Raw genomic sequence first — 22,680 nt, forward strand, 5'->3', positions numbered from 1 at the left:
TCTTCAATAGTTTTCATTTAGTTTCAGTCTCATTTTAGTCACCTCTGGAATGTTTGTGTTAGTCGACTAAACATACGATTTTAGTCGACTAAATCTACAGTTGATTTAGTCGACTAAAATTTATTTTGGCGGGCCTTGATGCCGTTTTAATAACTGATTTTACACTTGCTGAAAATGCAAGTGCAAGAGGAAGTCTTTTTTTGGTAACAGTATATAAAAGTCATTAGCGTAGCCGCACCCGGCAGCCGCGCCCGGCAGCGGGCAAAAACTAGGGTTCTCAACAGGCCCGAAAATTAAGGCCCGGCCCTATATATAGAAGGCATGTAGGTGAGGAAATGGAAACAATAGTAAGTTGCTGATTCTAGTAGTCAGGACATTTGGACATACCATTTAATTGAATTCAAATGTTCATGGTTACAAGGGAAGCATAACAGATGTCTGACAGCATTGCACCAAATTCATATCCTTGCAGGTGTTTCCCTGCTTCTACAACGGCAGCTGATTTGACATGCACCAGGAAACTATTTGGGATTTAAGGAAACACAGAACTTGCACAAATCTTGGGAAACAAATACAGATACAGCTTTTTTAATGCCTCCACTTTGTTATAGTTATGTGAACATTGAGTCTTGGTTGCGGAAAGTTGTGTCAGCCAGCCTTGCTGAATTAATGCTGGAAGTTTCTCAGAGATATGGCTGTTTAAACTGGGGCACTAGTGATTTTGAACACATCTTAAAGCTTGCTATGAAACAATGCAAAACAACAATAACTACAGAAACTAATTGTAGCGCTAATTCAAGGGGAAGAGGCAGCATTGTGCATCTTGATATTGAAAACAGAGATGATATATATTTATTAATTAAATGTCTAGCATATGCAATAATTATAGTTGAAGTTTTACAATTCTTGTAGTGTATATACAGTACAGAATACAAAATACTCAAAAATAAATCAAGATAAAAAGCTTTGCTTTGTAACCCCTGAGGAAAACAAATGCAGGGCCGAATATTTATATAAACACACTGATTTTTAAAACACAACTGCACTTCAGTGCACAGGATGACACTGAACAAATACAGTTTTTTAAAATGCACTAGCATTTTCAACAAAGAATCACAATTCCCAAATTGATTCAGGCTGTTGAGAAAAGAAACATTTGGTGTGCTTCGGGCCAGCCGGCCGGGTAATGTGTCAGTATTTATCGCTTATTGCCTTATCATTGTGTGATCATGTCTTGGGATTATTTCGTAATATTTTGAATCATGATCCACAGATCCACAATTACAGACATTGTGGTATTTAACACTATTGGAAGGTCTTCAGGTGAATTTCATATATTCATAATTATTTTCCATATTGCTCAGCCCTAGATATGATCGTTGGATAATAAATGGCCAATGGATTATTTTGGCAATACTGACCGTGAGAGAATAGCACCGAAAATGACCTTAATATATGCCATACAGGTCACACACATTTCCAACTCAGATCCTCCCCAGCATACGGGCGATCCACCAGTTGCAAGGCATGACGATCTGACAGATGACCCGTCCCCCTTGATAGTAGTACGGCCATGGGTTGAACCCTCCCAGGGGCTCATGGTAGCGTCTGCAGTAGCGGTAACCACGGCGACAGTACTGGCAGCAATAGCCATTCTCGTCCAGACGGTTGTCCAGCTCGATTCCAACGTCTCTCTAAAAAGGAGATCGGGGTCACAATTTAGCAGTGGTGGAAAAAGTACTCAATTGTTTTACTTAAGTAAAAGTACCGTGGTGACTGATACCAAACCAACGACCCAGGAGTCAATGTTCAGGATTTGAATAACCAGAGGTTTCTTTATTTAATTTAATTTTCACAACAGATTTCAGTCTCTTCATTCAGACAGTAAATCAAAATAGCACTTTCTATTCGGGGGGGGGGGGGGGGTCGTCGAGGAGGAGGAGCCGGACCGGCTGGAGGTAAGTGGTAGAGTGGTTTCTTCTGTCGTTCTAGTCTTCTATCTTCTGCACGACCCTTCCCGAGTCGTCCTTTAGCCTAGTCCTATAGAGCGTCGCAGTCCCTCCCCCTTTCAGAACGACGAGTGGCCCAGGAAATGATTCTCCATAAATTTTCTCCATAGGCTTTTCAAAACGTATTTATTTAAAGACCTTTTAAGCGTCGTACGAAGCCAACTCTTGTCGTGACAAATCATGACAACACACACAATATTTTGGACCAAACAAATAATTACAAAGAAAAAAAAACAACAAAAAAATGTGTGTTTGTTGTCATGATTGGTCACGACAATAGTTGGCTTTGTCCGTGGCGTAAACGTCTTTAAATAAATACTTTCCTAAAGTCTATGAGGAAAATTAATGGGGATTTATTTTCCGGGGCTCTCGAGGGGGCAGGACTGTGACGCTCTATAAGGTAGGTATTTTAACTTACTTTATTCTGTTCACACTCTGGGGGGGGGGGGGTTTCTATGGCGGAGTGTTCCAACTGTCTCTCCTCTACAGTGGAGTGTTCCAAGTTCCACCTCAAGAGTGGAGCGCTCCAAGTTCCACGGCTAGAGTGGAGCGCTCCAAGTTCCACGGCTAGAGTGGAGCGCTCCAAGTTCCACGGCTAGAGTGGAGCGTTCCACGGCTAGAGTGGAGCGTTCCAAGTTCCACCTCTAGAGTGGAGCGCTCCACGGCTAGAGTGGAGCGTTCCACGGCTAGAGTGGAGCGTTCCAAGTTCCACCTCTAGAGTGGAGCGTTCCAAGTTCAACCTCTAGAGTGGAGCGTTCCAAGTTCCACCTCTAGAGTGGAGCGTTCCACGGCTAGAGTGGAGCGTTCCACGGCTAGAGTGGAGCGTTCCAAGTTCAACCTCTAGAGTGGAGCGTTCCACGGCTAGAGTGGAGCGTTCCAAGTTCAACCTCTAGAGTGTAGCATTCCAAGTTCCACGGCTAGAGTGGAGCGTTCCAAGTTCCACATTCAATGTTACACATGCCTCAGAGCCCAGCGTTCCATTTCCATTTCAATTGTCATACAGAGCCTAGGAATGACAAACACAAGGTTACTTCAGAGGTCGATATAAGTGATATTTCTGAGAGGAGGATGTGTGTATTGCACTTGTCTTACCCGGAGTTTTCAAAGTTTTGTAATAATTGTAGAGGAGTAAAAGTACACATTGTTGCTCTGTGATGTAGTGGAGTAGAAGTACAAGTACTGGAAATTGAAAATACTCAAGTAAAGTACAAATACCTCAAAATTGTACTTAAGTACAGTACTTAATTAAAAGTACTTAGTTACTTACAAAACTTACACCACTGCAATTTAGAGAGCTGTGACAACATAGAATTGAATAAAACTAAGCTTACGCAACATGTCAGTGACTATGTGTGTAGATCAGCCATTTCTGCATTTCTCCTTTCTTTAGTATAAGATTATAGGATTATAAGATAATATATGTCAAACACTTCTTTGTATAGCTATACAGTAATTTTTCAGAATTGTGACAGCCCTACTCCTGCTTTTGTAGGCAAGGAGGGTAAAATGTCCAAAAATATTAGAATTTATGTATCACGCACAAGTTGTGCCATACTTGATGGCTGTGTGACAAAGGGAACGTGATGTTGGTGAAATTGGGACACCTAGATTTAAGCTCCAAGGATGATGATATGCCCTTGACCTTTCCATCACGACAGAGGTATAGCACTTTAGTCCTGGCTGCTCGGTGTTCCATTCTCTGACCCAGTGATCCTAGCTCCACCACCAGGGCCATCTTCAATAAAAGGGACTCTCCAACGCTGGTGGTTACCAGCATAATTACACCGTTTCTTTCATCTCTGACCTCTCTGACTCCCTCGGTCACGGCCCACACTCTGCGCCAAAATGGTAGCCCCTCCTCCATTGGAGCATTCAGATTAGAGCTGGCTACGTCGCGGCGCCCTGCCTCTGACCTTGACTTTAAGTGGATGGCACATTCCTAAAGCAATTAGCGGAGTAATGATCGCCTAACAAGAATCCTTTCATTTGCTCCTCTCACTGGCACAATTTATAGAGGGGCCAAATGAAACCCAAACGAAAGGTAAATTGGGTAGAATTAATGGCCCTTGGCTTTTTCCATTGTGATGGTCGGTTCATGCCCTCTCTAGACCCGTGGGCGCCGAGTGTCATGCCTTTTGATCAAGAGCAACTCCAAATAGGGTTCAGAGAAGTGCCACTTAACTCGCCCCACTAGTTGAGGAGGCAGCGGCTGCCCTCGGTGCGCGTTTGCCCACATTTCAATCTCCTGCAGTAATATAAACTAATCCTCCGTAGACACATTTAGGACTGAGGCTGATTCTACAAAACGCCTTCGAAATCCTCACCTAAGTTTTCTGAAAACCTTCAAATATGTTTAAAAAAAAAAAAATTCTTAATGGGTAAACAGCCTGGACGAAAGAGTCAAAGAAGGCCTTCTTGGACCTCTATGTCGTGCGATGCGAGCTGGCATCTTTCTCTACCATGCATGCTTACAGTGAGTCAGCTACTTGCAACAGCCTCTAGACTAGAACAAAACATAAGTCCACTGTGGGGAATACAGAATGTGAGGGCCATTGTTATGAGAGAACTGGACCCACAGGAACACACGGCTCCCTTCCACCTTATCCACTTTAAACCTGGTGTCCCTATTTAGTTTTTGGCATATTTATGTTGTTAAAGGTGAAATTATTTATACTAGGCCTTATCCGTTCGACTATATGAACACCAAATTATGTACAGTGTGGGTGATGTGTTTTAATAGATGTATGTATTTTGAGGTGGGATGGGCACAACATTATTATTATTAGGCATGTGGTCTGTGGACCCCCAAGTGGTCCGTGAAGCATTCCCTGGGGGGGGGTACGTGTATTCCTCGGACTCACACACGTCTCTCTCGCGCTCTCTCTCTCTCTCTCTCACAGACACACATACACACACAATCACACTGCCCCGTCGTTGGCATAGAGTTATGTTATTTGTCCCGGCCGGCTCATGTGGACACACACACACACACACACACACACACACACACACACACACACACACACACACACACACACACACACACACCGGAAGCTGTACAAACAACACTAAACAAGGAAAAGTAAATCCTTATATATATATAAAGTTGGAAGCAATACAAGAGGTACCCCAAGAGAAGAATCCAATGCAAAGTTGGCTACCCGGGGTAGGGATCTAACCAGTTAGTGTTATTGAGCCATGATATGAGGTCATTCTTAAATCTTGCTAGGAAATGTAGGGATTTCAGGGTAGTGGCTGGGTTTCTGCACAGGGGCGTTTTACAGCAGTGGTTCTCAACCTTTATTTTATTAAAGATATTTTGGGGGTTTGGGGGCCTTTATTGATATAGTGGAGAGAGACAGGAAACGGGGAGAGAGAGACTGGGAATGACTCGAACCCGCAACACGCTATCGGGCATGTGGAATACAAGTCCCATAATGCTTTGGTGCACTGCTCTTCCTTGTGGATAGGGGGAGGGCTGTCTTACTGAGACAACATGTAGTTCAGGAAGCCACATATTACACACATAAAGACCCCCAGGAAAGTGTTCTAAATCTTCTAAACGTCATCAACATATGTTTTTTTGCAAAAAGTGTCCCTTTAAGGCGCCAAGGGTACTGAGCCAGCTACTCCTTTATGGTACAGTACAGTGAGCCAGTCAATGAGAAGTTGAACCAGTATTTACATCAAATGTAGTGGTGCAGACTAGTACAGATCTGTACATTTTCCTTTGTGGCTGGTATCTCGCCATAACTTCTTAAATCAAACCAGAATGTCTCACGAGAAAACGCAGTAGTAGGATTCAATTCACAAGTCCCATCCCAACTGTTCAGAACGATGATGAATGGAGTTAAATTACATGCCGGTAACACAGGGGACAACACATAGAGAAGGAGAAAAAGATGATGTATAAGGTGTGCTTGATTTATTGCTCTGACAAAGTCAGGTAGGCAATTAATGATTTATTATTTTAGTTGAGTTTAGGGTCATCAGCTTCCAGGCAACAATCTATTATGGAAAGAACACAAAGGCTGTCAATGGACCAATGCTAATCTTATCTGCTTCTCACAGCCCAAAGTGTGACGCTACAAGATCATGAGCACTAGCCCGGAAAATGAAGAAAATATTTTATTCAAATGATGTTGCATTTATCAAAACAAATAGCCAATAGGTGCTATTGCACCTCAGAGACAATTAATCAAAGCTATCCTTTTAAAACAGAGGGCACATATTAATCACTCTAGCTTTGAGTTCCCGCCTTAGGTGGGATGCTGTGGTGATAAGAATGGTGCACTTTGGGAAATCTTAGGCAGTCAGTCACAAACATGCAGCATTAATGAAGAGTAAAAGTCATTACTCCCTTGCTGCATCTGATGTCATTACACAGACATGCACAACCTCAGACACACACACACACACACACACACACACACACACACACACACACACACACACACACACCCCTTCATGCATATTAAGAGGCCTACGATATGAATGAGTCTGTCAAGTAGAAAACTTTGTCAGTCATTCAATAAGATGTAGCGAATCAAAGCATGACTCCTTTCATTTCCACAGTTGTTGGTGCTATTTCACACACACTGATTGCCACTCTTCATAGGCTTGAAGCACATGCCGGGTGTTATGTTATTAAATCTCATAGCCGAGCTCATCATGTCCTCTCTGATATCAAATTAAACTGCCAGAGACAAGATGTCTCATATTCCGCTGTGTGCTCCCCAGGGGCTCGCACGCACGCGCGCACACACACACACACACACACACACACACACACACACACACACACACACACACACACACACACACACACACACACACACACACACACACACACACACACACACACACACACACACACACACACACACACACACACACACACACACACACACACACACACACAGTGTATGAAAGGCTGTTGCAAAACAGTTTTTAATATTTAATATCATATTGTCTATGTCCCTCAAACTTATTTGTAATCGTTTGAGCCTCAATCACCACTCTGAAGCCTTGCACACACCGTCTGCGAACGCAGCGCGTCAAAACAGCCGCCGCGTTCACGCCTCGCCTGACGCTCCGATACGCCACTGTTCTATTTTTCAGGCGTTGCTGCGCGGCAACGCCTGTGCCACGTCGCTGCGCACCCGGTGTGTGTTGGGCTTCATATAACCAGTCCATGGCATTTATTTTTTGCTGCAGTACCACAATGTCCAAGTTTATGTTATAGGTCCTTCAAAGGGTTTGTTCAGATCTTTGGACCTAAAGCTGTCGGAAATACTTGCCATTAATATAGTGGTTGCAAAGTATTAATTGATTGCCTGAGTCACGTGGTGGGAGGTCTGGTTTAGGTGAATATTAAGTTATTAAGTCATTTGGTGGGGAGTGGGGGGGGGGGGCACTCAAAAAGATATGAATCCACATACCGTACTGTATTCATTGTTGACCTACTTCTACCATATAGCGCAACTTTCGTTCAACTTTGACCTCTCCTTCACATGACTGTTTTTGTTCAGCGGTCCCCAAACCTTTTTGCTGTGCACCCCCTCACACCCCCCAACAGTCTCGTTGTATTTGGCCAAAAACACACACATCTCAAAAAAGCGTACAGAAAGTGTATAAATGATGTTTTTATGTGGCCACACCCACCAATTCAGTTCCAGTTCTCACCTGAACTGAAGCAACGCCCACAACAACTGTTATTGTATGATAATGGGGGAGGGGTTAGGGGAGGGGATGATTTTTAGTGGAAGAGTTTAGGAATATTTCACGCTAATTCGTCTAAAAGCGCCACATTTTTAACAGATGTAGCACAGGGCGTGCTCTAATGATTTAGCTAGGGCGCCCGAGCCGGCGACCTTTGATGTCGCCATAGCGGCCAAATCCATATGGTCACCATTAACGACCTATAAGGAACCTATAAATTTCATTATGCTTTAAGTAGCATGTGACGTGTCAAACGGGTTTTCATGATTCTGAATCCATTCCAAGCATTAGTTTTGCACGAAAATCACTCCTCGAAGGTCACCGCTTGAACGCCCTAGCTACATCAGTGCAAAAATTGGCTTTTAGACGAATTAGTGCGAAATCACCCTTATCTCTCCCTAAGCTCCTCAACTATTTAGTGTTTCACTAAAGTGGTGTATTTCAATTGGGCCTTTCAGGTAGAAAACTATGGCACTCCATCTAATCCAAGTATATAGTGCACAGAACACATCGGTGGCTATGCTCATGCACCTTCATTTATTTATATATATATATATATATTAATATTATATATATATATATATATAATTATATATATCTCGGGTACTATGTGCAAATGTTTTTTTTTGGACCTTGTAAAAAACTTTTAGTTGTGGTAAAAAGTTGTACGTTTTGTAGCAAAGGCTACAATATCCGATGTAAGGGAAACCCCTTTACTTACTAGCTCAAACTATATATTTTTTCTGCCTTGATCCCCTCGACCCCCCCCTCCCCCCCTTTTTTCTTCCCATTATCTCTTCTTGGAAAAACAACACTGTGGGAACTATGCACTACTACTATAAATGTGTGAAATCTCTGGATTGCTTTGCTCACAACGCATCGCTGGGCGACACACATTGTCAGCTTGTCGATCGCCATTTTTCGATACGCAACACATTTGTAAGACCTACTATAAAACACAAGTTATGCACACCAAAACCCTGTTTACCAGTATGTGTGTGTGCGCGCGTGTGCATGCCTATTGCCTATGCTGAAGCATGGTCCAATCATATTGGAAGCCCACCCTTAATTGCGGGGGTGATAGTTATTCAGTTGGAGATATCCAGGGCTGGCTCTGCTACACACCAGGCTACAAGTGTGGCAGCTACGGCTAAAGGTCACCCCCATATATCTGCCAACCTCTGTCACAAGGACGCTAATGATTATTCTGCCTAACGAAAAAAAAAGAGCGAGAGAAGAGTGCAGTATGGAAAGAGGCAGTTCAGTGATGGGATTCAGGTCACCTATAGAAGGTGGATGAAAGGCCACGACACATCAGAGGGGATGTTTGTGTGTGTGCGTGCGTGCGTGCGTGCGTGCGTGCGTGTGTGTGTGTGTGTGAGAGAGAGAGAAAGTGAGGTATAGGGTAAAGAAAGAGAGGTAAAACGCCACACAGCTAGAAGGTACCGGGTTCAATTCCCGCCAGGGACGCTATGTGGGCGCTGGGGTCCTCTCCTACGTTTTGTCAACGCCAATACCCTAGGTGGGGCTGGCAAAAGGGCCTTTCTGTGTGGAGTTTGCATGTTCTCCGTGTGTCCCCTATGCTAGAGTAGGTACTAGGTAGCAGTGGTGGAAAAAGTACTCAATTGTTTTACTTAAGTAAAAGTACCAATACTGCAATTTAGAACTACTTTGTTACAAGTAAAAGTATGGAATTGAAAATGTACTTGAGTAAAAGTACAAAAGTATCGGCATCAAAATGTACTTAAAGTACTAAAAGTAAAAGTACTCATATTGCAGAATGTCCCATTTCACAAGTTCAAAATGTGTACAAAATATATTGAAAACAGCAGATCTACAAGGTCACAATGCATCGCGGTGAGACATTGTGAGCTTGTAGTTCTGCTATTTTCAAAAGGCCGAAATGTATAGGGTTGAAGTGGTTAATATGTTTTCTAATCAAAATTAAAATCTCCAAAGTAACTAGTAACTAAAGTTTTCAAATAATTGTAGTGGAGTAAAAGTAAAAATGTTGGTTCCCAGATGTAGTGGAGTAGAAGTAAAAGAAATAATCAATACTCAAAGGAAATACTCAAGTAAAGTACAAATACCTCAAAATTGTACTTAAGTACAGTACTTAGTTACTTTACATCACTGCTAGGTAGGTACCCTCACAAAAAGTAGGCAGTAATATTGGTCTCTATACAGCCTACTCCTGGTCAGCCTGATGGAGGGGAAAGGAACTGGTTGGAATAACGTGTTCCCTCCACGCGCTACGTCCTTTACCGGGGAAACTCCCTCCTGCCAGGCGATAAGAAGCGGCCTGCTCACTCCTCATGCATTGAAGGAAGCATGAGCTCAGATTGTGGCTCTCCCCAGGTTGACAGAGGGAGAGTAGCGCCCAGGATAGCTTAGGAAATTGGCACCAGGTAAAAAATGATTTACAAAATCCCAGGATAACATTTTATATAAAAAAGAAAGATGTAAATATTTTGAGATAAAGAGAAACGGTATAGTAAAAGTAAAAATTAATTGACTCGCATCCGTGACTGCAAGGGTCCAGGTGGGTCTATCTTTTGCGTTTGTGCACTCACACATTTCGAATTTTCGATGTATGTGGGTGGGTGCGCACCTGTTAGCAACGAGTTGCTGTTGCGCCTCCGGAATAATAATGTCTGGGATAATACATGTGGCATCCCACTGGCATGGGCGAGGGTTCCGCCTACCAATTCCAGTCCGCTGCCTTCTTCCCCTCTGCTTGGTCACAAAGGCTTTTGTTATCGCCAGGCCCACAAACACTGTCTGGATGTGGTCTTTCATTGCGCTGCGGCGGGTATTCATTACTCAGTTGATAAAGGTGGACCATTTCAAAAGCCTCAACAGTTTCTCATCCCCCTGGTATGTTTTAATTGCATAGCGCAAGCAGCCAAGCCACAGAAGTTGAGGGAGAAAGACTCGTATCGTGGGTGCGGTTGTTGAGTGCAGCAGGGTGTTTCTGGGACTGGCCTGATAAATGTTAATAATATTATAGGGCGTCTCATTCCACTGTGTGTCTCTCACGGTTTCTGTACAGCTCTACGGAGAAGACAGAGCTCAGCTCATTATCCTCAAATTTAGCTTTAGTGGCCACTGAGACAGCCCCGACATTGTCTGTGTTGAATGAGGCAGTGTGTTTGTGTGTGTGTGCGTGCTTGCGGCGTGCTTGCACGGTTGTGTGACTGCATAATGTTCCGTGTATGCAGTGTCTGCATGTGATCTTTTCTTCAAGTCAAGGATAATTAAATGTACAGTATTGAGTTTTACGCGCAGCGCTCCAAAATGTGTAATTTTGCAGGACCATTCTTTCTTATATGCTTTCATAATTAATGCTAAATTAATAACTTCGGCATATCTATTCAGTAATGAGTGACCTTGGGAGTCGGCCCTTGTACAGTGGCTGCTGCTTCAGAAACAAAGTGAGAAGAAGATATTCTTAACGGAAGCCATACAGGGAGAAGTTTGCTGCCTTTGAAAGCTGGATATTCCTCTCAATTAACCGAGAGACATTAAGGGAGTCTTCAATGCACTGGCCTTACTTAGAGATATATAGAGCAATTGCTATGCCCTCTGGTGCACCAAGTCTGTTTTAACATCTATTAGTGAGCGATTTATATGCAGTGAGGGTCTGCGCTCTGAAGTACAGCCTTATATAGCCCATGAGGGACTGAATCTCCTAGTGTCTGAGTGGTTCTGCTGTACAGGGTGACGCGGTTAATCGAGCGAATCGATTTTAATCGATTATAAAAGATAAATAAACGATAATCGGAAGAGTTGAGTCTTGAGACGAAGTCCATCATTTATTCTGTCCCCTCCTTCAAAGTCCCATCTGTCCCTGTACCCCTTATCCGTAATTTATAAATGATCAACTCTTCACTAAGAATATCAAAAAGCAACACATGCGTGCTGTTTTTGTGTGACACCGTTGTACAACAACGTATAGGGCTTAAAGGTAGGGTAAGTGATTTTCTTTTGCTTAAAAAACAAAAAGTAGCTTTGTCCAGCTTAGTACATTCTGATGTCTCTCCAGCTCTTTAAAAAACAGAGAATACATTTTCAGCCAGTCAGGAGGAGAACCCATTTATCAGCTTCATTTGTATACTGTCCCAGTTCCAATTGTGTCTGCTCATAGTCATTCATTTGTGTCATCACTTCCAATTCCACTTGTTTAATCTGTATCCTGAACTGGGTTCTCTATATCCTGATTGGATAAAATTGGTATCCTGACCTGAAAATGTATTTTCTGTTTAATAAAGAGAAGAGAGACATGCATGGCGACACCTGTTACTGAACAAACACTCTATACTATTATAGCAATGAGTTTGAGTACCATCAGTATATAGACCTATTTTACACTTATTATAACCAAAGGAAATCACTTACCCTGCCTTAAGTAGTTCATCAGTTACAAAATAATTTCTTGTTGATTGAAAAAGGAAGAATCTCAAAACGCTTCTCAATTTTTCAATTAATCAAAAGATTATTGATGGAATAATCTCTAGTTGCGGCCCTACAGCACTCTGACCACTCTGGTGCTTTGTCCGAATGAACTGTTCAATGAATCACAAACGGGGAGGTTCACACTCACTCAGAAATACAAATCATTTTTTTGTTTTAATTTCCCATGCTTCAGGAGAGGCCAGCCTTCATCATCATGGGCCTATACAGCACTTACATAGTCATTGACCTGCTGATGCTCCTGAACGTCGCGGGTGAATCGCTGACCTGCGACCTCTGTGTCAGGTGTGTCCTCCACGTCTTCCACATCATGGAACTCGGCATCTGAACACATTGATGAGATTCAGCCATGTCAGGCGGCGGCAGCAGCAGCAGCAGCAGCAAGAGTGAAACACGGAGGAAAAGGTAAGAGAAATTGCTGAAAAATGGCAGATCTGTAAGCTCACAGTACATTTCCGATCATGTCAGCTATTTTCGATAAGCGACAGCGTCGTACAACAAAGCATAAATCAGGCTTAAGAGGCGAGCCAATGGAAAAAAAAGAAAAAGATAAAGTAAAAAATAAATAAATAGGAAGAAACAGGCGAGACAGCAGATGGTGATGCATTGCGCCGCGCTGTAACAGCGATTCCATTGTTAGTGATACAAATGGCAAAGCATGCAGTCAGGATGTTGGCTTGTTTTTCTTTGCTGCTTGAAGTTAATTGCTAACATCCGGTGAAGAATAAAGGCAACATTTATTTGCCTTCAAGCAACAGTAATGCAGTTGTGACTCAGTGCACACTGCAGACAATAGGCAATTTTCCTTGAGTTTGTTTTGCACGTCCCTCGAGAAAAAATGCTTTAAAAAGGGCATTCTCCAGATGACCATCCCTCACTTTAAACTTCTAAGGCGCTGGAAAATGAGTCAGTCTCTTTGTTTGGCGGTACAATCCTATCGTCTCTACAGACATTCTGTGACCTACTGTACGGGGTGTGTCTTTTGAGATGGGAGTGTTAATGGGCTGCGTTTAGAGGCAGAGGTGCCCCCGTGCCCTTACCTCCCATGGGGGAGGGGTGGATCCAGTGGATGGGCAGCTCCTGGCACATCTCCCAGATCTTGGAGTTGAGAAGGAAGGCTCGGTTAGCAATGGGCTCCTCTGCAGGCATCCACACCTGGGAGTCCTCCACCTTCACATTCATGACCTCTGTCTCCTCACCCACCTGCCAGAGAGAGAAAAAAAAAAAAGAAACACACACACACACACACACACACACACACACACGCTATATAATATATGTCAGAGCCTACACAACCGTTTGAAGCTGCATGCGTATAGTCTCCTCGTATGGCATGCGTTTGCTCTCCTGTCCACCTCTAACTCTATCCTTTTATCTATTGCCTCATCCTGTCCGCGGGGAGTGGGGCAACTTCCTGAATATTGACTCCTGTTGCCCTGACTTCCTCTTTTCTCTCGTCTTCACCATCCTCGCATGCCACGGGGCTGCTCCTTCCATTTCACATCATTTAAATTCACAGACAGTGACGATTTGACTTTTAAATTACTTCAGTGGCCTTTATTGCTCTGAGTGTGGCGGCAATATCGTTAAATATGACAGACACAATAAAGCCTGGTGTTTCCCTCTATCCTCAACAAACCACAGCGCCTCAGTTGGCACCCAGGCTTAATTTGTTGATACTGTAGTTCATGAGCTGTAAAGTAAACTATTATTGCTTAATGATAGCGACCGCATGTCACTGTTGTCTAATAGAGATATATGAAGGGGATTTGGTAATGCCTTCCCCCAACAGTGCAGATATTTATTTTCTTCATGTATATGTAAATACATAAACAAACAAAGCCCTCTACCCATTCCCTTGTTAATTAGCAAAGCCGAGCAGGAAAGCAGTTCACTTTGACAAATGTTTTTACAAGGTGATTTTCTCCCAGTCTAAAGCTTAATTGCACATTAGTAAAGCTTGATGTAGAATCCTGCGGGCTATGGTAGGAGCAGGGATCATTAATATCAGGTCATGCTCCCATCCTCCTGTTCACTGCTGTCACTCTTCTTTATATTCCAACACAATCGCTCTCATCGCCTAATTTCATTTGCGGATAAAGGCGATAGATAAACTGCGGAGAAGAAAGCAGTCAAAGAACACAACACTCGGCACGTTCCGTCAGATCAAAGACGGTGCTCTGTTTTCTCTCACTTTTCTAGCCCGGGCCAGATCACACTATTCTAATGATGACTCGGTGGACAGACTGCTCTGGTGGGTGGGAGGTAGTAGTATGCAGTGTTTACAATTCCCTAGACAGCAGTAATTAAAATAAAACTCGTCCGACACATCCGCTGCTCTCTAATTGGACCTTGTGAGCCTTTCCTGAAAAGTGAACGGAGGTCACGACACAGGGCTTACAAAATGCAACATTGACTTCACAGTTGAGAAACGTATGCAATAAGTAGAGAGCTAGGGGGAGCTGGTAAAGTAAAGCAGGTTACCAGGTATTTTACAATGGCTGGAAGGCGTACGTCTTCTACCCTCCTAGCCATTGTAAAATACCCGGTAAGCTGGGGCCTCGAGTGTCTTATTGCTTTTCTAAAACGGTTACAAACATATAGCAATATTAACCTAATAAAACTATTAAATTCACAAAAGTAGCTACGCTTTGCGCCACCAGAGCGAGCCACATCACTTCCTTGTTTTGCTCCGCAAGTAGGCGGGAGAATAGCGCTTGATGTCTTTACGGGGCTGCCTGGAGCCACACATTCACAGTCATATGAGCCGGGCGGTGCTTAGACGCCCGCACGGCATGGGTTTGTAAGGCAATCAAGCGCTCCCCTTCCCCAGTTCAGTGTGGGTTAACGGTAACCAGCCAATCAGAATCAAGTATTGGGACTAACCAATACCAGTTGACAAACAAAAAAATATACATTACATTTTCTTTTATTTTTGCTACTGATACATTATATATTGTGACATAAACCGTTTCTGTGTTGGACATTGGTGAATGATGGTAATTTGGTTTGTGGGCCCAGTCCCTGGTGTATTTATCTGAGCTCACACAGCACACACAACTTACTTACACAGTGTGACACAGTGTGCACATACACAAAATAATGGAACATTTCACTGAGTAAAAGTGGAGCAAAACAAACTGAGTACAGCTATGCACATTATTCCGTTATTTTTTTCATTGTGTTTGTCTGTGTATTGTTTTTCCTGTCTACACCTATTGTCTGTGTGGGAGGTTCTGGATTGGCAGGCAAGCTTTGGTCATCAATATTAAACGAGTGTTTAATGGAGCAAGTGTCATCCATTGACAATGTTGCGGGGTGCGAGGGAAAAGCCCTGGGATTACTTTCTCCAATGTTTCATAGAGGGAACAAATTGAAAATGAAGAAACAAATGCTGGTAAACAATTCATGTTTGTCACCAGGTTCTACTCCCCGGGAGCTTTATTTCCTTATCAGCCACTTGCAGTTTTCCCTCCAGTTCTTTCCCATTGTTTTTCACCTCTGCTTTAAAGCCTGCCTCGCTTGCTCTGAGCCCCATGTCAGCGAAGCCTGCGGCTGTGGCTGAGCTAGGAACCATTAGTGCTTGGCTTTAACCCCAGTGAGCTTCATGTGGTCACCACCTGAGGTGAGACCTGCTCTGGGCTTCATCAGGGGAACATGTGGGAGGATTCTCATGCAACATGGATCACGGGCTGCCTCTCTAATCTGACGGGAGGTCGTGTCAAGGACAAGCTGCCATCTACTGACCACTTGTTGGAGAAAAGTATTCAAGTTTTTCCCCCCTCCTCTTTGTCTGTGTGAATAGGATGGAGTAATATGACAATCATCAAAAGTAGTATTACACCCGTGTCCAATGTATTGTAGGCACTCTAGTTTGCTTGACTGTCACAGCTGTAACTTTAACAGTCTCATTGGCCGTCCGGTGGTTAAGTATAATAAAACATACTGTGAAGACTTCATTCTGTGGCCTGTACTGGCAGTGTGCAGAAACACTTGCCACTGTCAGTGGTTTGTAAGAATAGCTCTGGACACACAGATAGTCCGACAGACAGTCAAGATTGTTTTTATGATGCGGCTCTGCAGGGGTTCATTGTAAGAGTGTCTGTCTGGACATCATAGATGATTGACATCACAAGCAATAACATTACAAGTCCATATATATATAGTTGTCTTACTCCAGGGGATTGAGTTTAGGGAATGAATATGTGCTTTATTATGCTTAATTCTCTGAAATAACCACACTCCTCTCTATGACTTTAGATGAGTTAATTTGAGAGCTGAGAATTAAGCCAATTAGGTTCCACAGTAAAACATAAATGGTAGAGACATATGGTGCTGCCTGAGCAATTAGTATCTGTAAACATGGATCAGACAATGGGGAGATGAGAGAAGGCCGATGCAGTCTGTTTTTCAGCCAGAACATGTGTTCTTAAAAGTAAAATAAGGATGCTTGATTTTAGCACGTACAGACAATGGGTTTATACAGGTTTCAGAATAAAGCGGGGAACAGAGAGTGTCAGATATTGCCGGTTACTTCTATGCCGGTGTGGAATGTAAATGAATGCGGTAGCAGCAGAAACATTCCAGGGAAGGATTTCTCTTTGAATACATAGCCAACTCAGCATATTGCAGTGTGTCTGGAAATTGGATATTTGATTGATAGAATTTTCTTCCATCTCTCTTGCTGAAGTTCACGTGCGGTTTTAAGACCCAGAGAAAAAAGATGAACCGCTGAACTTGTAGTGGAGTCTAGCGAAATGTACGACGAAAGCATCTCTTTTTTAAATGTATTTTTTTTAAATACAATTTTAATGGCTTACCTCTCTCTCAGACCTCTCTACCCCTTAAGGGTATTTGGGTAGAGTTTCTGGAAGGATATGATTAAAAATTAATATTGGCTCAAGATTGACAGCAAACACCATTTGATGTGAGCCACAAAGGGTCTACGGGTCTGTGGGCAGCTTTCTGGTGGTTTCATAGGCACTACAAACCCAAGTTTATATTTCTAGTGAGAGAGGCGGGGGAGATGGACAGGCTGAGGATTTCTTTTGTGGAGCTCACATCGCTCTTCTCTTGATATCTGCCTACTATATGCATGAGCACTTCTGTGGCGCAGGCGAGCATCTGAGGAGACATAGACATACTGTACCAGAAACTGTGTGTCCTCTGCCTCCACCTCAGTCACTGTAGGAAGACTCCGGGTTTGGGTCTTGATGTAGCACCTCTGATGTTTGGCAAACCTGATCCCAGTGATTCCCTTTTTGAAACAAAAAAAAGGAGAAAGAAATTAATCAGCCATTCGGATCGTAGGCCTATCATATATTCATTGCCCTCTCTGTGTTGTTTTTGGATGATAATCAAAACTCTAACCAACTAGAACCCTTGCGTCCCTATTCTGTGCATGTCATCATAATCAAATTGGCAAAACCAAAGATAGCCGAACTACTGCATTGTGAGATTGTAGATTGGCTATTTTCTTAATTATTTTATTCTTTATTTTTTTGTGGCTTTCGCCTTTTTAGGCTGACAGGAAATGGGGGGAAGACATGCATTAAAAGCCGTCAGGATCGGGGGTCGAACGGCCTGAGCCATGGCCCAGGCCGTAGATTGACTATTTTCAGCAAAGACATTTGGGGTTGAGGGGAAAGAAAGGAGTTGGCTTGGTTTAATTGGTTTAAAAGTGAAAACCTAGTTGGCGAGGTGTGCTCTGATCTTTTCCTGTTGTTGTTGTTTGTGTGGTTCAACACCGACGACTGCTCGCTCAGCCATTGCGACACAGCCGATTGCTACTGGAAGCGACAGGGCTGAGCGTTGTGAGGGCTTCACTGCGGCTGAACAATACTTCATTATGGGATACATCTCACAAAGGAGCCGAGTGCATTGTTGGGAATGAAGTGTTTTCTACAGAGCGTGCCCCCATTGAATTAGCCAGTCATAGGTCCCTGTCACTCTTTTAATCTGTGCAGTCAAGTGAGGAGAGCCACTCTCTTCAGCTGATGATCACCCACCATGTGGACTCGCTCCCCATTCTGCGCTCTGACATGGAGGGAGCCTCGGCGGCAGACAAGAAAGACCTGTTAATTCTCTCTCCCGGCACCACTCTTATGTTAATCTGCGGTGTTCGGCTGGAATATAAGGCTGAGCCTGATCAGATTGTATCCAATTTATCCTTTGCCGAATGGAGTGGCTCGTTCAGAATACTGTATGAGAATAAGACTGCGGGATCTACATCTGCCACAGACACTTTAATGTTGTATCAAGAGAAGATTGTGTAAGCGGCGGCATGAAAATGGACTTGATTCCATCTTAATTTAATTACACTGACACGGTGATTGCTATGACATCTCTTTTAAATCGGATAACTTGGGCCATATGAGGTGCTGAAATCCCCCCCCCCCGCGCGTAGCGCCGCTGCCACTCTGAAAAGCAGACACTGGCTTGCTCAAGACATGGCTGTCAAAGAGCACTGCATGTAATCTCATATTTGTGGGGAGAAGATGGGGCACTAATAGTCTCAAACACAAAAGCATAATGTTTATGCCGGGCTTTATGGTGATGAGTCGCTGTTTAATTTGGGCTCTACTGTAATGGCAAGCCACGGCGCAAGGAGGATGGGACAATCTTGTGATGAGATGTGATGATTACTGAAGTTGGTCAAGCAGAAAATGAAAAAAGACACATCATTACATACATAAGGAATGGAAACGGGATGAGGCCTTGAGAGACGGTGCTGGAATCCGTGGGCTGTCTACAGACAGTATACACGTCTGTGAGCAATGTTTTGATTGGAGGCTTAGTACCTTGCAATCCCAGAGAAAGGTTAGTGGAGGCTGTTCTAATCATTGTCACACGAGCAGCATGTCCCCCGAACACTATGAGGGACTGTCAGCGCAGGCACTGTCTGGAGGACACAAACATTAAAGATGCACCTCCACCTTTATTAACCACTTAAAGTTAGTTAACCGCCCACAGTGCTCTATACTAGGCCCCCTCCTGTGTTCACTCTTTGCAGAAAATTGCAGCCATGTACGAGAATAGGGAAGACATTTCATGACATTCATTTTCATTTATTTTTATTTTTCGTTAGGTTTCATGACCTCGATTACACCCACACAACCTGAACTGTTCTGAAGCCTTTTGAGCTGCAATGAAAACAGGCAAAATCCCTCAACAGTGACATCTGCTGGCAAATTGTTATGTCATATATGGGATTTGTGGACTGTTACATCACAGTCCACAGGCAAATCAGAGCACTTGTTTGAGCAAGAAAACCCCAAACCACAGAAAATCTACTGAATGTTAAAAGTTTTATGGTGTTAATGAGCTCAGAAAACCTAAAATAAGAAAAATGACAAAAACCTTTTATTTTATTTTAATGTCACAGTAAGTTATCAAGCAGCAATGACTTATTATCGCAGCAATGACTTATTAGCACTTCCAGTGCTTTATCAATGGCATATCATAGCATACCAGTACAACACTCCATTACGTAATAGCTGCCGCATAACTGTGTTTTAAATACGTTTTCAATACAACTATTATTATAAGCAACTATTTTAGGTTATAATAGGTTAGAAGAAAAAAAGTCCTTTTGCACACCTACAGTGGACAGGTGCGTCAGATAACTGGAACTGGAGAACTTAGAGAAAAAAGGATCCCGCACACTGTTTTCACTTAGAATTAGATTTATTGAGCAATGTTTCCATCATTCAGACCTTCATCAGGCATTATAATAGGTTAAATAACTAGATATCTATAGATCTGTAGAACTGGGGTTAGCTAATCAGATTTCACAGGAGGCTACCCCAGGTTACCTCATGGACAGGCCCTGAGCGACTCGTAACAAGATTGTTGGACCGATATCTTGTTATATTCAAATAATGGCAGGACTAGTTTCGTATAAGGAAACACGATAAGGACTCCAGCCTCAGAGCTTCATTACAGCTATCTGGCACATTTCATGAATAAGGAAACCATTCTTATGTCAGCTCTCATTAAGGTGTTCATACAACACTCGCGTCATTTGAGGCACAGCTGTCGAACAGTGTCAATTTATTCAACAAAGTTTTCAGATGAATGTCTGAAGTTAATTCCCATGAATGTGCCATGTAGCAGTTATGAAGTGCTCATTCAGATGTTATGAATATTTTATGAGCCCAGAATTAATGTAAAATGTAACTCTGTCTGGTCGTCTCTGAGGAATTCTTATCAGTTCTTTGTCCGTCCATCCCTTTCAGAAAAGTGCCTGGTATTCGCCTGAAACAATGGTGAGAGGATTCTGCCTGTGGTCTGTTCTCCTAATGGCATAATCCCCCAATTTTCAATTTCTTGCTCAGCCCTTGGGCTCTGTGGAGATTGTTTTAGAGGTGGCTTTAGCGAGTGTAATGACACGCAGCATCCCTTTTCTCACACACACACACACACACACACACACACACACACACACACACACACCCTCACACACACACACACACACACACACACACACACACACACACACACACACACACACACACACACTATATTCAGTATGAAAAATGTAGTTTATTCTTGTTCTTTTTCCTATTACAATAGGATTTGAATTAGAGTGCTCCCTCAATTGTTAATCAGTCTCTTGGTGCAGGCTATAGGATCAAGTAAATCTCCCTGGTTGATTCGCCTCACTGACAGAAGGAGAGCAAGCCTGTGTGTGTGTGTGTGTGTGTGTGTGTGTGTGTGTGTGTGTGTGTGTGTGTGTGTGTGTGTGTGTGTGTGTGTGTGTGTGTGTGTGTGTGTGTGTGTGTGTGTGTGTGTGTGTGTGTGTGTGTGTGTGTGTGTGTGTGTGTGTGTGTGTGTGCGCGCGCGCCATGGCGCATGAGCACATATCAATGTGCAATGTTATAGGCAGTTGAGACATACACTGAGACAGAGAGAAATGGAGAGAGAGAGGGGTGAGACGGACAGTGTTACTGTCATAAGCTCTGTATTGTACTATACAGTGATTTCAGAAGACAGTCAAGGTGCCTTGTGGCATGCAGTGTGGCAAAAATGACATGATTCGGACACTGAAGCCTGAGTTATACTATTTATACCATAGTATACTACTTATACTATGGTGTCACTTGCCAAAAATAGCAGAAACGCGTCGTGAGGATGCTGTATTTATTCATTTTCACGAGTGACACCCATCGTACGAGACTCATGCATATGATATGCCATCGTGTTGTTACTATAGCAACCAATGCAGTTGTGACGTTGATGTATGAACAAATCCGACTCAGTCGTTCATGTGCAAATAACAATCAGTCCTAAATATCAGACATGAGAAACAAATCAGTACCTGCAGTCTGACTGTGAACAAAGCCATAGGGGAAAGAAGTCATGTGATCATTCTTATATATAATCTTTCCAGTGAGTGAATACGTCACACTTTGTCTTTTGTTGAACTTACATTTTTGAAGTCGTGGACCTCCAGTACCTCGTCACTTCCGTTCCCCATTCTGAAGATCTCGATGCGGTGGGCGGGGTCAATTTCCAGGACACTGTCCGTCTCCGTCCCGTCCAACACTGCCTTGTAGTGATGGTCGTACACCTGCACACACAGGAACCAAGGCGCTGTTGATTTTGTCGACTAATACTAAGACAAAAGAAATTGCAGTTTTTTCACTGACAAAAACTAAATAGAAACTAAATGAACTGAAACTAACAAACGACTAAAACTAACTAACTTGACAATTTCATCAACAAATAAAAACTATAACGTTTGTAGATCGGCAGCAATTTTGTGTAAAATCAGTTACGACGGCATCAAGGCACCGTCAAAATACATTTTAGTCGACTAAATGAACTGTAGATGTAGTTGACTGAAATTATGATATTTAGTCGACTAAAACTAGACTAACCGTAAAACATTCCAGGTGACTAAAATGTGACTAAAACTAAATGAAAACTATTCAAGAGACTATGACTAAAACTAAAATCAAAATTAGCTGTCAATAAATGGACACCGAACCAAGGGGTCAACAACAGCGCCCTGTAGTGATGCTCGTACACCTGTCCTGCACATACAGAAACCGAGGGGTCAACCACGTGTAAATGGACAGATGTCTCCGTGGCAACACTTTTCCTTGAAAAAACTATTAGATTTTGTTTTTTGGGTTGCTAGCCCCTCCTATATTCAGCTATTAGTGTAGATTTTTGTCCTACACAATCATTAAATTCCCATTGACAACGAATGGAGAATTCACGTCATATGTGGACGAGTAAATCGGTATTTCTGTCCTACACAAAGATTTAATTCCCATTGACAATGAGAATTTACGTCACATGTCTCAAGCAAATACACACGTCATGATGATGTACGATAATAAGAGCGCCCCTCACTTCACACGGGTGTGATTTTTACACATTATAGCATTTTTATTTTGATCAAAGACCCAATTACTGAATGTCTGATTTTGTGTTTAAATTTTCATTTCTTTTTTTTTTTAAGATTATG

General features: G+C 42.9%; 1 protein-coding gene across 1 annotated transcript in view; it reads right to left on the reverse strand.

Moving 5' to 3' along the window:
- Nucleotides 1–376: 376 nt before the first annotated feature.
- The window catches only part of tnmd (tenomodulin), a 56,894-nt gene continuing 34,590 nt past the window's right edge, over nt 377–22,680 (reverse strand). Inside the window, exons 3-7 of the mRNA XM_083785837.1 lie at nt 21,634–21,774; nt 17,353–17,460; nt 13,244–13,406; nt 12,421–12,527; nt 377–1,694 (exon numbers count right to left, since the gene is read on the reverse strand). Coding sequence (XP_083641963.1) covers nt 1,485–1,694; nt 12,421–12,527; nt 13,244–13,406; nt 17,353–17,460; nt 21,634–21,774 — 729 coding nt within the window. The 3' untranslated portion in view covers nt 377–1,484. The remainder of the gene's footprint in view (nt 1,695–12,420; nt 12,528–13,243; nt 13,407–17,352; nt 17,461–21,633; nt 21,775–22,680) is intronic.

Source organism: Protomyctophum parallelum, assembly GCF_964188405.1.
Source record: "Protomyctophum parallelum genome assembly, chromosome: 16".
Taxonomy (NCBI): domain Eukaryota; kingdom Metazoa; phylum Chordata; class Actinopteri; order Myctophiformes; family Myctophidae; genus Protomyctophum; species Protomyctophum parallelum.